Source organism: Podarcis liolepis (genome assembly GCF_965112155.1).
Source record: "Podarcis liolepis genome assembly, chromosome: 10".
NCBI lineage: Eukaryota > Metazoa > Chordata > Lepidosauria > Squamata > Lacertidae > Podarcis > Podarcis liolepis.
The window spans coordinates 9548306-9565060 of NC_139562.1; the positions used below are offsets into that span (position 1 = coordinate 9548306).

Consider the following 16755-nt stretch of genomic DNA (forward strand, 5'->3'; position numbering starts at 1 on the left):
ATTGGTCCCTGAGTTTTGATTTTCCTCTGCCCTCCTTGTTCCTTTCCCCTTGTGTGTCGTGCTTCTCTAGACTGTAACCTTGCAAGCAGGTGCTGTCTTGTTTTGACTACTGTATATGTAAGCTGCTCTGGAATGCTTTTAGGCTGGAGAGCAGGGTATACAAATGTTATCAATCGATCGACAATCAATCAATCAATCAATCAATCAATCAATGTTAATGTGTGATTTGAAACTCACTCTGGATAGACTCAGGCTGCATCTCCCCTAGTAGGGCTGGCCCAAAACACTTTGGCGCCTGAGGCGAACCACAAAATGGCACCCCCTTCCCCACCGGGGAAGAAGGGTGAGTGAAGATCAAGAACAATATTTGTGGGTGGCCCACAAATATCTACATTGGGATCTGCTGTCCCTGTGGATCCTGCCGCCTGAGGCTGTCACCTCCCCTTGCCTCACAGGTTGGCCGGCCCTGACCATTGGCCATTGTTCAGCTTGGACACCGAGGTCCAGATCTGAAGGTCTTCTGGCGGTTCCCTCACTGTGAGAAGTGAAGGTAAAGGCAGAGGGCCTTCTCGGTAGTGGCACCCACCCTGTGGAACACCCTCCTGTCAGATGTCAAGCAGATAAACAGCCATATGACTTTTAGAAGACACCTGAAGCTCTGGGAGGAAGACCTTTCATTGCCTACAGACAGCCACCCAATCTTAAACAACTCCTAACCCACAATAATACTACAACCAGACTTAACACGGACACTGGCACCAGAGCCTGCAGTAAACCCAGATGCCAACTTTGCTGCCACATACACCCGGACAACACCATTACTGGCCCCAACAACATCACACATACCATCTCGGGACTATTTAATTGCTCATCGTCTAACATTGTGTATGCCATCAAATGCCAACAGTGTCCTTCAGCTCTCTATATTGGACAAACAGGCCAAACCTTACGCCAAAGAATAAACGGACATAAATCTGACATCAAGAATCACAAAACAGAGAAACCAGTAGGAGAACACTTCGATCTCCCAGGACATTCTATATAAGATCTCAAAGTAGCTGTTTTACTACAAAGGAATTTCAGAAATAGACTGGAAAGAGAAGCTGCTGAATTGCAACTCATTACCAAACTTAAAACCATGGAGAGACCTGGCTTGAACAAAGACATTGGATTCTTATCTCATTATACATGACTAAGCCATTTCTCACCTTCTCACCCCTTGCCTTTTCCTGTAAGACCTATTACAGTCGTTAAGAGTCGTCAACAGGCTCATCTCAGCTATCTGCCAATCTCCCATTCCCACCACCCTTCTGAGTAATACCCCTCCCCACCTTCTCACTATATAGAAGGATCTGGCAACTTCTGTTTCAGTGTATCTGAAGAAGTGTGCATGCACACGAAAGCTCATACCAAGAACTAACTTAGTTGGTCTTTAAGGTGCTACTGGAAGGAATTTTTTTATTTTGATCTGAAGGGAATGTTTTTAAGGTTTGACATTTCACTGTGTCTTCAATATTTTGCTGGAAGCCTCGCAGAGTGGCTAGGGAAACCCAGTCAGATGGGCGGCATATAAAAATAAAATAAAATATTGTTGTTGTTACTAAGCACATGCATGTTCAAACATAAGAATAAAGCACTTACCTGACTCCACTGCTTCCTTGACTATCACTGCGCAATACGGATCGATCACATCTCCCTGGGAAGGGAGATAGGGACCGCTGTCGTAGTTGGACAATCCAATACGGAGAAAAGGAGACATGTCGGTCTCTGCGAGGAGAAGAAAGCAGACGTTATTGGAGAGGCTCTCGCAACTGCCTTGGCTGTTATAGTTTTAGCGTCTGTGGCAAGCCCGGGAATTTAACAGAGAAGTCGCTTATCCATTCCGGACAGCATTTCCCCTCTCCGTCCCGCAACCCGCTGAGTTAGCAAAAGTTTCCCTGGCACATGGAGCGGCTATGCTGTCGGCTCCTCTGTATCGCTGGAGGCTGTTGTGGTCACCAAGGCAATGGTCGGGAATGACATCTGATTGACTTTGCTGGGTGAAAAGCAGCAGGCAGCTGCAGGAGGGCTTGAAATTGGATATTGGATGCTGGAGGAGGGGGGGCGAGGGGGAAGCATTTGCTCAGTGAACCCTGCACAAGTCAATGCCAGGCACAAGCTGCCCCCGAAAAGGAACCAGGAGCAAAGCAGTTTGCAAAATGGCACTGCAAGGGGATGGCTGGAAGCTGGCATGGTTAAATAAGATGCTGCCTTATTTAAATTTGATGTGTTAAATTTGATATTTATACAGTGGCAGGTGGCTCTGTGGTCTAAACCACAAAGCCTAGGGCTTGCCGATCGGAAGGTCGGCAGTTCGAATCCCCGAGATGGGGTGAGCTCCCGTTGCTCAGTCCCTGCTCCTGCCAACCTAGCAGTTCGAAAGCACGTCAAAGTGCAAGTAAATAGGTACTGCTCCGGCGGGAAGGTAAACAGCGTTTCACCAGAAGCAGCTTAGTCATGCTGGCCACATGACCTGGAAGCTGTCTGCAAACAAACGCCGACTCCCTCAGCCAGTAAAGCGAGATGAGCGCCGCAACCTGAGAGTCGTTCGCGACTGGACTTAACGATCAGGGGTCCCTTTACCTTTACCTTTTACCTTGGTTCTCAAACGCCTTGGTACTCAAACAACTTGAAACCCAAACACTGCAAACGCAGAAGTAAGTGTTCCGGTTTGTGAACGTTTTTTGGAAGCTGAACGTGCTCTGTTTTGAGTGTTATGCTTCCGTTTTTAGTGTTACACAGAGGTCTGTCTGGTTTTGCTATTTATTTTGCGTTTTTCTTTTTGCAGCTCTTTTGTTTTTTTTTTTGTGACTGTGTGGAACCCAGTTCAGCTACTGAATGATTGCTTGTGTGACTGCAGCACATTGTTTCTTGCTTTCATTTCGTTAGATAGTAAAATTCATGTTAAATCACTGTTTTAGGGGTTGTTTTTAAAAGTCTGGAATGGATTAATCCGTTTTGCATTGCTTTCTATGGGAAAGTGTGCCTTGGTTTTGGAATGCTTTGGTTTTGGAACGGACTTCTGGAACAGATTAAGTTTGAGAACCAAGGTACCACTGTATACTGGATGGAAATGAAGTCAGCCAGTGAGTGGGACCTTGGATGGGTGAGCCTCACCGGAAGGGAAAACAAACAGACCCTCCAAGCGTCCCTATTTTCCAGAGACAGTGCCGGATTTACAGAAGCCGTCACGCTTTCTGATTTGATCCCAGAATGTCTGCCGAGAAAGCCTTGTGACTGGCCGAATATCACCCAGTGAGCTTCATGGTGGAACTGGGATTCGAACTCTGGTCTCCCAGGTCCTAGTTTGGCACTCTAACCTCCACACCACCATGTCATGGAGGGTGGTGGCATTCACAATCCTTGATGGAGTGGCAGAAGCAGCAGTGAGGAGACAATGGAGCCAGAGGCAGACCGGGAAGAACATTGGCAGCATCATGCCAAAGGCCAACTCAATTTATTATTTTAATTATTGTGTTTCTATCCCACCTTTTTCTTCAAGGTGGCATCCATGGTTCCCCCCTCCTCACTGAGTCCTCACAAGAAGAAGAAGAAAAGTTTGGATTTGATATCCAGCTTTATCACTACCCGAAGGAGTCTCAAAGCGGCTAACATTCTCATAGAATGATAGAATCATAGAGTTGGAATAGACCACAAGGGCCATCGAGTCCAACCCCCTGCCAAGCAGGAAACACCATCAGAGCACTCCTGACATATGGTTGTCAAGCCTCTGCTTAAAGACCTCCAAAGTAGGAGACTCCACCACACTCCTTGGCAGCAAATTCCACTGTCGAACAGCTCTTACTGTCAGGAAGTTCTTCCTAATGTTTAGGTGGAATCTTCTTTCTTGTAGTTTGGATCCATTGCTCCATGTCTGCTTCTCTGGAGCAGCAGAAAATAACCTTTCTCCCTCCTCTATGTGACATCCTTTTATATATATGAACATGGCTATCATATCACCCCTTAACCTCCTCTTCTCCAGGCTAAACATGCCCAGCTCCCTTAGCCGTTCCTCATAAGGCATCGTTTCCAGGCCTTTGACCATTTTGGTTGCCCTCCTCTGGACACGTTCCAGTTTGTCAGTGTCCTTCTTGAATTGTGGTGCCCAGAACTGGACACAGTTGCCCAGAACTGGACACAGTTCTTCCCCCACAACAAACACTCTGTGAGGTGAGTGAGGCTGAGAGACTTCAGAGAAGTGTGACTAGCCCAAGATCACCCAGCAGCTGCATGTGGAGGAGCAGGGAAGCAAACCCGGTTCACCAGATTACGAGGCATTTCAAGGCCACCATATATCTTTGGGGTAGGGGCCAGGTAGAGGCCGGGTCCCCCAATGTCCACAAATTGCGAAGGGGAAACGTGGAGCTGACCGCAGCCCAACTCCAGTGGCCAGCTCCTTCCCTCCTCCTCCTGTATGGCTGCTGTGTTTGACTCTGCCTGCATCTCCTCCCAGTGCCCTGACGTCCCATGTGTGAGGTCCACGCGCAACGTTGGCTCTCCCAATCACCCTGGCAAGCTGGTGCCTCCGATCCCAGCAGTTCCTCCACATTTAACAGAGGGTGGCGCTTACTTTGTGAATTCCCTGCCTTGCTTATGTCTGCAAGGGAGCACAAAATTGTCACAGGTGAGGTTCCTGTCGCCGAAAAACCTAACCACCGAGTGAGTGGGGTGGGGTAATCATTTTGCAGTACTTCCTGCCAATATCTATGTGAGAATGAAAGGCTCTGAGACCACCAAGTCCACTTGATCCCAGCAAAGGGCAAGGAAAAAAGACCATGTAAAGAGAAAATGGAATCTGGTCCCCATGAAATGAATCACCCTTCACACCAAAGGGTATGAATACAGAAGAGACACCATAGACACATAATTAAACAATGCTGGGTTGCATCCAGGCTCATTTAGTCCAGCCCCATTCAAATCAATGAGGCTTCAGCCATGTTTAACTTGGCCCGTTGATTTCAGTGGGACTCGAATTCAGCCAGCTTAGTTTGCTCCAGTGCAAATAAATTGCAATAAAGAATGATCAGGTTGTTACGAGTTTAACCTTGTCAGTTTTCTGCGTAGAGTTTTGGCAGAATTGACAGAGCTAAAGAGGAAAACCTCCCCACCCCCAACCTATACATGCACACCATCTACATACTAAAGAGTAGAAGATCTTTTAGCTTGAGATGTTATCAGGTTTTTTTCCACTGGAACAAAACTGCAGCAGTGACAACCATAAAGACCTCCTTTCTTTGCACTGAACATGACTCCAAATTAAGCTCTTACATATATCTTCCTTAGGCTGCAATCCTTACCTGGGAGCCAGTCCCATTGAACTTAATGGGGCTTATGGCTGAGTAGACCAGCTTAGGATTGTACTGCGCAAGTCTTTTTTTACCAAGTTAAACTAGTGCAGCTGCTCTGTGCCGCAGGGATGTTGCGTTTATTTTGCAGTGAATGAAGAACTGAACCAAACGGGGGCCCATTCAGGTTTAATTCAGCATGAAAAAAATGCCTTGAGGAATGAATGGGCAAGATAAATGGTGCCGGTTCCATTCTCCTGCTCATAGCAGTTTGTTGCTCATTCACAGCAAGCTCACCTTTCTCTAGTGAAAGCAACTGATCTTATTTTATTTTCCCAGAATGCCTAGGGCACTGCATGCTTTGGGACAAGTGTGTGTGTGTGTGTGTGTGTGTGTGTGTAGGGGGTGCCATTTTCTTCCAGAATGTTCCAGAATGACACAGTGATGGGGGCAGCCTGGGAAATTGCCTGCCTGCAATTGCCTGCCTGCCGACCTGTCTATCATGCAAGCAAGTCGGGGGAAAGCCATCAAAAAAAAACACAAGGCTTCAATCCTAACCCCACTTAGAATCACAGAATTGTAGAACTGGAAGGGACCGTGAGGGTGATCTAGCCCCAACTTCCAGCAATGCAGGGATCCTGATCCACTGACCCACTGGGCTACTGGGAGGAGACTCTTGAGAGTCCCATGGACTGCAAGAAGATCAAACCTCTCCATTCTGAAGGAAATCCACCCTGAGTGCTCACTGGAAGGACAGATCCTGAAGCTGAGGCTCCAAGACTTTGGCCACCTCATGAGAAGAGAAGACTCCCTGGAAAAGACCTTGATGTTGGGAAAGATGGAGGGCACAAGGAGAAGGGGACGACAGAGGACGAGATGGTTGGACAGTGTTCTCGAAGCTACCAGCATGAGTTTGACCAAACTGCGGGAGGCAGTGGAAGACAGGAGTGCCTGGCGTGCTCTGGTCCAGGGGGTCACGAAGAGTCGGACATGACTAAACGACTAAACAGCAACAACTCCTTAGTAGGCAAGCTCATCCCAGCGCTGCATGAGACTACAAATTTGTTCATAAAAAGTCTGCGTGAAAACTCATGCACATTTGAGAACGTGCTCTTTCCAATGTACACATTTTCTTATGCAATTTTGCCTAGAATTCACTTATATTGCAAGCAATTTCCCTGGAACCCAATGCATTTCTGCGCATCATTATTTTCACCATACCAACTGCCTTTTTGAACATACTTTTCACGAATAAGAACTTTTTTTTTTTTGCATCCATTCTTTGGCTGGATAACTGCATTGCAAAATTCAGAGAAAGTGTGGCTTCAGAAGGAAAGCTGTGTTTCGATTCGCCTTGAGAAGAGTGAATTTTGCAGGTTTGCATTGGAAAGGTGAATCAAATGAACTTCTCCAATGGCTCGATTAAGTGCAGAAAGTCCTCATATTAGAGGAGTTGTGGAAAGGACAAGTTAAGATGCTACACGTTTGCAAATAGACTACTGCAATGCGCTCTACGTGGGGCTACCTTTGAAGGTGACCCGGAAACTGCAATTAATCCAGAATGCGGCAGCTAGACTGGAGACTGGGAGTGGCCGCCAGGACCACATAACACCAGTTCTGAGAGATCTGTATTGGCTCCCAGCACGTTTCCGAGCACAATTCAAAGTGTTGGTGTTGAACTTTAAAGCCCTAAACGGCCTCGGTCCAGTATCCCTGAAGGAGGGTCTCCACCCCCATCTTTCTGCCCGGACACTGAAATCCAGCGCCAATGGCCTTCTGGCTGTTCCCTCATTGCGAGAAGTGAGGTTACAGGGAACCAGACAGAGGGCCTTCTCGGTAGTGGCGCCTGCTCTGTGGAACGCCCTCCCTTCAGATGTGAAGGAAATAAGTAGCTATCCTATTTTTAAAAGACATCTGAAGGCAGCCCTGTTCAGGGAAGTTTTTAATATTTAACGCTGTATTGTTTTAATACTTGATTGGGAGCCACCCAGAGTGACTGGGGAAACTCAGCCAGATGGGGGGGTATAAATAAAAAAATATTATTATTATTATTATTACTTCTCTGCCTTCAAATTGTGCAACTTCTGCCAGCGCTTTCCACCTCTGGGTGAAACTGGTCTGGAAAACGAGCTGTCCATCTTTTAATTAAACACCCACACCAGCCACAGAGAGGACCAAAGGTATCTAATTGCACACTTGGCATCTAACATTACCTCTTTTGTATTCTGCACTCCTTGCTTAGAGTCTACTGGAGAGCCAGTGACTAAATGATCAGATGTCATGCACTGGCTGGGTGCAGAGCAATGGTGAGAGGTACCAGTTGGGGAACCCCAAGGGAACCCCCAGGGGAAGAAGGCTCAGAGCCAGGGGATTGGCGGTGGGGTGGTGGTTTGAGGGAGAAGAGGGGGCAGATGGGGAGGAGGAGATGTTGGAAGCTGAAGAGGCAACGGGGTTTAGTGAGCAGGGAGAGGCTGGGGCAGAGAGCAGACCAGAATCAGTGGCAGGAGAGGAAGGGGGCCAGGAGACAGGGATGAGACAGGTTGCTGAAGAAGCCAGGGCAGGGGTAGGCAACCTAAGGCCCACAGAGGTTGTTTAACTGGCCCCGAGCCATCCCCGAACTGAGCCGCCCGCTCAGCGAGTCCCCGTACACTGCGCTAAACCAGAGCAGCACAGTGTGGGGACTCGCTTCCATGGTGCCGGAGCGTCTGAGCATGCTCAGATGCAGAAAAGCATGTTTGCACAGGCGCAGATGCTGGAAATTGCGGCCACACACACTCATGCGCGTGCACGATCTGACCCACAGAGAGAACCGACCCCTTGCTGACCCCTGAGCCAGGGAGTCTCTCCCTCCTGCTGTAACCAATTTGCCTCGCCACTAGTCTCCCAGAAAACGTAGAGGAGTGAAGAGAGAAGAGCAATGAAAAAATAGATGAAGGAGCCTGAGATTGTTTGGGAGTATCCGGCCTGCCTGTCGGTTTAATCCAGCGCCTGTGGCAGTTTATTTCCTGGGGTAAAATCCTAAAAAAAACCTCAACATTTGGCTTCTGGTCAAGATGGCATCGGGCCAAGCAGTCAGCCCCAGAGTGCCACAGATTTTATTTGAATTCTAATTGTTTGGGAATGACCCAGGGAGAGGAGGAATCTTAGGGAGTGGTGGGGACATTTAGCCCATAGCTGTCAACTTTCAGATTTGCAAATAAGGGATCAGCAGCCTCGAAAATAAGGAATCAGCAGCCTCACCTGTCCCAGGGACAGTCTATGGGATATCTAACAATCCGGGATAGCAGCAGGAAGCAGCGGGAAACGACGCTGGAATAAGGGAATTTCCCGCAAAAAAAGGGAAGGTTGACAGCTATGATTCAGTCCCCACAATTGCCTCATTGGGGAAGACCTAATGGGAAGAGTTGCTGTCATCACTAGGCCTGTGCTGTTTCGGTTTCTTCGAATAAAGAGTTAACTTCACCTACACTGGGTACAGTCGTACCTCGGAAGTCGAACGGGATCCGTTACAGAAGTCCGTTCGACTTCCAAAACGTTTGGAAACCAAAACGTGGCTTCTGATTGGCTGCAGGAGCTTCCATCGGAAGCCATGTTGGACGTTCGGCTTCCAAAAGGATGTTTGAAAACCGTAACACTCCTTTCTGGTTTTCGATCGTTTGGGAGCCGGAACGTTTGACTCCCAAGGCGTTTGGGAGCTGAGGTACGTCTGTATTTTCTCGCTGATCATGCCTGACTCTGGTTCCTGACATCAGGCTTCATTTTCCTGAAGTTTCATGGAAGCCTTTTACAGGGCTATTTCCCCCATGAAGAGAGAGTCCTGGAGGCTTGTGGTGTCTCTGAACTATCTGCAGAGGGAGAAATATTAGTAGGTGTGCATTTGGTGTGCGGGGGCAGGGCGGCAACAATTGGAGCCCGGTTAATTTGCTTTCATTCCAAAATGATTCATTTATTCATTCCCTTTATTAGCTGCCTAATAAAAACATTTCTCCAAGCAGCATACTGTATGAGGGAACGCAAAAAAATTAAGCAACAATCAAATACTAAACCAATAAAGCCCATCCAACTGAAATTCAATATTAAAATAAACAGATGCAGGGAAGAATGAATGGGTGGGAATGAGAGTCTAATCAGGTCTCCCGTTCATAATATTTGGGGTTGCAGCAGGGGGGGGTGGGTTATCTTATTATGGTTGTGGCGGCTTATAATTACATGGCTGGGTAGACCCTCCTAGAATCATAGAGTTGGAATAGACCACAAGGGCCATCGAGTCCAACCCCCTGCCAAGCAGGAAACACCATCAGAGCACTCCTGACATATGGTTGTCAAGCCTCTGCTTAAAGACCTCCAAAGTAGGAGACTCCACCACACTCCTTGGCAGCAAATTCCACTGTCGAACAGCTCTTACTGTCAGGAAGTTCTTCCTAATGTTTAGGTGGAATCTTCTTTCTTGTAGTTTGGATCCATTGCTCCGTGTCCTCAACAAAAAGTTTCCGGCACATGCCAAACACAATACTGCAAAGGCAGTTGCCTATTTTGTGTTTTAATATTTTGTTGGAAGCTGCCCAGAGTGGCTGGGGCAACCCAGTCAGATGGCGGGATATAAATAATAAAATTATTATTATTATTATTACAGTGGTACCTCGGGTTACATACGCTTCAGGTTATAGACTCCGCCAGAAATAGTACCTCGGGTTAAGAACTTTGCTTCAGGATGAGAACAGAAATCGCATGGCGGTGACAGCGGGAGGCCCCATTAGCTAAAGTGGTGCTTCAGGTTAAGAACAGTTTCAGGTTAAGAACTGACCTCCAGAATGAATTAAGTTCTTAACCTGAGGTACCACTGTAAAGCCAATTCCCGTTCCTGGGGAGATGATGTTGCGGGCTAGGAGCAAGCCCTCCCCACATGCATTGGGTGGGCTAGCCCTTGCGCCATTGGATGGTCCTTGGCCACATCATCCCTAGGCCGTCCAATCCGGATAGTCCAGGGGCGTGGCGCGGGCTATTTAAACTTCCTGCGGCCGAGGGTTTGCCCCTGTTTTCTCCCTGCTCGGTATTCCGTTAAAGCAGCCTTTCTCAACCTGTGGGTCCCCAGATGTTGTTGAACTACAACTCCCATCATCCCTGGCTAGCAAGGCCAGAGCTCAGGGATGATGGGAGTTGTAGTCCAAGAACATCTGGGGACCCACAGGTTGAGAACCGCTGTGTTAAAGGACTCCGGGGGGGCGTGGTCTCTGTCCGAAGCCCCAGACGGGGGGGCTAGGACCATGGCACGACCCCTAGTGGTGACCCTGGGGGAGTTCCTAGTTGATGTGCATCAGCAAGGCTCCCCCTACTGGTGATTAACCCTTCCAAGACTCCTACAGATGGGCAGGAGTCAGATATAGTCGTGTGGTTTCCAATGCCTAAGCCAATACCACTCCCATTCTGTAACCAATGAAGTTGTGGCCTTTTTCGCCCATTAACCTAAAATACTGTTTTGTGTCTCTTTATTTCACTTCGCAGGAGGGTTTGGGACCTTGCCACACAATGTCCCGATACCGTCTAGAATTAACAGCTGCCCTGGAAACAGAATTGACCTGCGCCACATGGACAGCTGTGAGTCCAAAATGACTCCCAGGCTGCGCACCTGGTCCTTCAGGGGCGCAGTTACCCCATTCAGAGTCCGGGAGTCCTCCACACCCACCCGCCTCCTGTCCCCCCAAAGCAGTACTTCTGTCTTGTCAGGATTCAACCTCAATCTGTTAGCCGCCATCCATCCTCCAACCGCTCATCATGTGATGTGTCCCGCCCTCCACCTAGTGCGCAATGCCTGTGCTGGCATGCCGGATGGGTAACGGGGAGCATGGAACTGGTCTCCGCACTTGGCTTTCTCCTCACTGCGCAACATGGTGGGGAGAAGGTGGTGGAGCAGGCCACAGGGTTTTGGGGGAGCCCAGCCCCCTCCTTGAATTTTTTTGGGGGGCTGAAGACCCCTTAGCCCACTCCACTTGGTGTGTCTGCCCAGTACGGTGTACCGCTGAGTACGCCCAGGAAAAAAAACAAAGCACTGTGGGGCGAACAAAGGTATTAAACATTCAGGGTTGTTGTTTTTTTTTTTTTTTTTTTTTGTCTGTAGGTTTCTCATTCAAACAGCTCTGTTTCCTGGAACGGCTGACTCTCCGCCTGTAAGTTTCCTGCTCCAACCACACACTGACACTCTCAACTTTCTGCCACCTAACTGTCACACTTAATTCGAGGTGCTGGGAGCCAGCCCATCTAGTGAGTCTTAAAGGAAGCAGTGCTCCTGTGCCAACACTGGCGCCCCTCAGAATTAGGCCACCAGAATCAGAACGCTGGAGAATGAGGGAAGAGCCACAGAGCATCATCTTCACATGCATAATGTCACAGGTTCAGTCCCCGGCAGCTCCAGTTAGGGCTAGGAACAGCTTATCTCCAAAACTCTGGAAAGCCACTGAGCTACAAGGACACCAACTGCCTGACTCAGTATAAGGCAGGGTCCTATTTTCTTGGACGTGTGTGGTGCTGTGGGTTAAACCACAGAGCCTAGGACTTGCCGATCAGAAGGTTGGCGGTTCGAATCCCCGTGACAGAGTGAGCTCCCGTTGCTCGGTCCCTGCTCCTGCCAACCTAGCAGTTCAAAAGCACGTCAAAGTGCACGTAGATCAATAGGTACCACTCTGGTGGGAAGGTAAACGGCGTTTCCGTGCACTGCTCTGGTTCGCCAGAAGCGGCTTAGTCATGCTGGCCACATGACCCGGAAGCTGTACGCCGGCTCCCTCGGCCAGTAAAGCGAGATGAGCGCCGCAACCCCAGAGTCGGTCACGACTGGACCTAATGGTCAGGGGTCCCTTTACCTTATTTTCTATTTCCTCCCCAACAACTCATACCTACAAAACCTCACTTAGACATTTTTCAGTTTGTTTACTGGAAATGTTTACGGAGCTGTCTTTCCACTTGAAACCGAATGTTCAAGGGGGGTCATAGATCAATATTAAAATTGATAAAACAACAACAAGCATAAATCAACACGATGAAAGATTAAAAGCAGCAGTCCCAGAAACATGGACAGACAAATCTGTCAGTTTTGCTTTCTCTCTGCTTCTCGTTCAAAACATCAGCAAGGCCACATTTCCAGATCAGTTTGCAGTAAAAAGAAGTCAACATGTAAATTCATCAGCATTTTCACGAGGATTTCCCCTAATGCATATAGTTTGCATGCAATTTCGTCCAACACACACATTTCTGCAAATCAATTTTCCCATATATGATGCTTTTCTGTGTGCTCTTTTTTTCATTAGCATATGCATCTATACGCACACTTTATCCTAATTCAGGGTATTCGTAATGAAGTATACAGTTTCAACACACTATAAATGGAAACTGTATATTTCATTATGAATCGCCCTGTCTATGCACTTGTCCACACAATATTTGGCTGAAGAACCGAATTACAAAATTCAGAAAAGTGTGGCTTTCAAAGGAGGTTGTGTTTTACTTCAAATGGTATTTTGAATTAGGCAGCTTCACCTTTACATGTGAACCAAATCAAATTTATTCCCCACCCCTACCAGGAACACACCATGAGTTCAGAAGTCCTAAATTGGCCTGTACTTGCAGATGCTTTTCCAAATAAAAAATTGCTTAGCAGGCAGCATTGAGCAAGGTGCAAAACGGATCTCTTTGAGGAAGGGCACCCCACCAATAACAGCAAAAAGTCATCAAGTTTTGGGGTTTTTGCCACCAGTTATCTCTCTAGACGTCCTTTTGAGATGGTGACCTGGTCTCCAACTTTGCAAAGGCCAGTTTTTGATCTTGAAGGGCTGTCAAAAGATAGTCTGTTCAAGGTCTGGTTTAAAGAGAAATAACCTCGAAGCAGCCCTCCCACACCGGAGAGCAGACTGAGCAGTCCATGGCTCAGCTGACTAATAATAATAATAATAATAATAATAATAATAATAATAAACCTCTCCATTCTGAAGGAAATCAGCCCTGAGTGCTCACTGGAAGGACAGATCGTGAAGCTGAGGCTCCAATACTTTGGCCACCTCATGAGAAGAGAAGACTCCCTGGAAAAGACCCTGATGCTGGGAAAGATGGAGGGCACAAGGAGAAGGGGACGACAGAGGACGAGATGGTGGGACAGTGTTCCTGAAGCTACCAGCATGAGTTTGACCAAACTGCGGGAGGCAGTGGAAGACAGGAGTGCCTGGCATGCTCTGGTCCATGGGGTCACGAAGAATTGGACACGACTAAACGACTAAACAACAACAACAATTTATTATTTGTACCCCGCCCATCTGGCTGGGTTTCCCCAGACACTCTGGGCTGCTTCCAACAAAGATTAAAAATACATTAAAATGTCACACATTAAAAACTTCCCACAACAGCAGCTCACTTCCTAACTGACTGCCATTGTTGCGTTTCCCTCTGGCATTTACACAACGGCAACTTCCCATGAGTTACACAAGCAGCGTTCTAACACAGACACAACAAATGACACCATCCTGACTTCCGCGTCCAGATTCCCCAACTTACACACTGAATACAGAAGGACCATCTACAGAGTTGTAACTAGAGATAGGGGAGAAACATGATTCAGTTTGTAGTTAAAGGTCAGCCAGTTTAATTTGCACTGTTGGAAACAATGCATAAACCTAAACACAGCCGGATTTTGCAACGCAGTTCTTCAGTCAAGTGATGTGTGCAAAGGTGCAAATATTGGGGGGGGGGAGTGTGGAATGCATATATCTGTGAAAACGACAGATTAAGGAAACTGCTTTGCCTGAAATCCATAAATTAGGCAAAAATCGCATAGGGAAAATGGGCATGTTAGGAGAAATCCACACTTAAATGCTGATGAATTCTCATGGGGGTAAAAAAACAACAACTGCGACTTTAAAGAAGAATGGGAACTTTTTACAAAGTACTTAAAAAGACAACAAAATGAATTGGACTCCTTGGCAGGTTTTGAATCAACATACACAAATTTTGTGTTTGGCAACACGGTAGATAGATAATATAAGGACTGAAATAATTTTATAATATGCAGAGAGTGACGTGTGTTGAGAAATCAGAGAGAGGAGCTGAGGGAAGTCTTGTGGGGGGGAAGGAGGGGTTTGGTGGGGAATGGGGGAAAAGGGGGGGAATAATGAATATGATATATTTTGATATACTGTTATGTGGAAATTGTTAATAAAAAAATTATCAAAAAAACAGCAACAACTGGCAAAGTGGTGTGGAGATGTGGAGAGCTGAATTTGAGACTGGGAAAATGAGAAACAGATCTGAAATTGACCGATTTCCCCATGCCTGGTGTCACCTTAAGGCCCTGAGATTGCATATCCAAAATAGCATTTCCAACCTCTCGCCATGTGATCTGCTCCTGTTCCTTTTCACAGAGTTCTGCTGTTGGCGCTTTCTTCCCATGGCACAGATCCGACATTAGCCACCTGCCCGTCAAACTGCTGTTGAAAGGGCAGAGGGACCAGCCTAAAAGTTGGCAACCCCAGCTCACTCCTGAGCCTCAAATAACTGTGCAGCGTTGGCAAGTTGCCGCTTCGGCCCTGGGCAAGAGAAGCACTTATAGAAAGAGGAAAGCCTTTGCCATTTGAGATCTGGCCTTGCGAGGCCTGGCAGGTGAGGGCAGGCGCAGAATAGGCTTGCCAGTTTATAAAGGGGGCCACCACCCCATTCAGTCCAGACTTTCACTAAGGTTCGTAACCCGAAGAGGGGGGGAAAACAAAACACTTTTCCTGGTGTGGAGCTGAAACAACTCCTTGCTTTTCGCTGCTGTGAAAAGAGACAGCAGAAATGGATGTTCAAAAGTGACAAAATGCTGTCAAGTGGATGGCGGGGAGGAAGTATGGGTTACAGCCGACCAAGTTATACTCCGAGTAGACCCAGTAAGATGAATGAACCTAAGTTAGTCACATTTAATAACATCCACGGAAGTGAGAGCTGGACCATAAAGAAGGCTGATCACCGAAGAATGGATGCTTTTGAATTATGGTGCTGGAGGAGACTCTTGAGAGTCCCATGGACTGCAAGAAGATCAAACCTCTCCATTCTGAAGGAAATCAGCCCTGAGTGCTCACTGGAAGGACAGATCGTGAAACTGAGGCTCCAATACTTTGGCCACCTCATGAGAAGAGAAGACTCCCTGGAAAAGACCCTGATGTTGGGAAAGATGGAGGGCACAAGGAGGAGGAGATGATAGAGGACGAGATGGTGGGACAGTGTTCTCGAAGCTACCAGCATGAGTCTGACCAAACTGCGGGAGGCAGTGGAAGACAGGAGTGCCTGGCGTGCTCTGGTCCATGGGGTCACGAAGAGTCGGACATGACTAAACAACAACAATACCATCCACAGGTCTACTCTGTGACTGATAGCTTGGTCGGTAGAGCACGAGACTCTTAAGCGGAGGGTTGTGGGTTCGAGCCCCACGTTGGGCAAAAGATTCCTTCATTGAAGCGGGTTGGACTAGATGACCCTCGGGGTCCCTTCCAACTTTACAATTCTATGATTCTACGAGCAAGATGAGGACTGTATACACCCTATTTCCCTCCTCTGACACACACACATATTCACTGCAAGCTTAGAGAGCCTGTGTGACATTACAAAAGTTCCGGGGGGAGAATATTCTGCCTCTCCACGGCTCCCCATTCCCCCCCCATACCTGATCTCCAAGTTGCGCCCTCCTTCCTTTCCCCCCCGTCCTGCCTGCTTCAGCCAGTGCACTCTCAAGAAGTTCAGCTCGAGTTGTGGCTGCTGCTGTCTCCTCCTCCTCCTTCTCCTGCTGCTGCTACAGCTGCCGCTTTCAGTTACCCACACGGCCACCCACACAGCCGCCACCACCTGACTGCTGCCGTCGCTGCCCGGGGCACAGAGATGGAATTCAAGATGCCGCAGGGAGCCTGGTGTGAGAGGACGCGGTACCAGCAAGCTGGGGGCTCCCCTAGGAAATTCTCCACATTTCCACATCCGTTTGCGGGGTGTGTGTGTGTGTAGAGACCTCATCCTGAAAACTCACCGTCATATGGGTGCAAAATTCTCCTAAGATTGACACACCCTCACATGCAATATTGCCAAATGCACAAGCATTTTCACAAAGGAATTCCCCCCTAAGGCAACACATTTTCCTGGGTTATCTTCACCAATCTGTGCCTTCGAATGCACACTGTCTTTTTGGACTGAAAAACTGCACCGAATATTCGGCGACGGGCGGATTTTGAAGGACGGCTGCGTTTCGGCACGTCTACTGTTTTGAAAAGTGCAAACCAGGTAAAGGTAAAGGGACCCCTGACCATTAGGTCCAGTCATGGCCGACTCTGGAGTTGTGGCGCTCATCTTGCTTTATTGGCCGAGGGAGCCGACGTGCAGCTTCCAGGTCATGTGGCCAGCATGACTAAGCCGCTTCTGGCAAACCAGAGCA

General features: G+C 47.9%; 1 protein-coding gene across 3 annotated transcripts in view; it reads right to left on the reverse strand.

The window, feature by feature from the left end:
* The window catches only part of PRKCQ (protein kinase C theta), a 55938-nt gene extending 39756 nt beyond the window's left edge, over positions 1-16182 (reverse strand). For 2 of the 3 annotated variants that reach the window (XR_014516121.1, XM_083461165.1), the window contains exons 1-2: positions 16000-16181; positions 1642-1767 (exon numbers count right to left, since the gene is read on the reverse strand). Coding sequence is in view for 2 of the 3 variants with exons in the window: in XM_083461165.1 (XP_083317291.1) it covers positions 1642-1759 (118 nt within the window). In the remaining variant the exon portion in view is untranslated. Of the gene's footprint in view, positions 1-1641; positions 1768-15999 lie in introns of all 3 variants that reach the window. The other variant, XM_083461164.1, reaches the window with a different exon arrangement.
* Between the last annotated feature and the right edge of the window lie 573 nt (positions 16183-16755).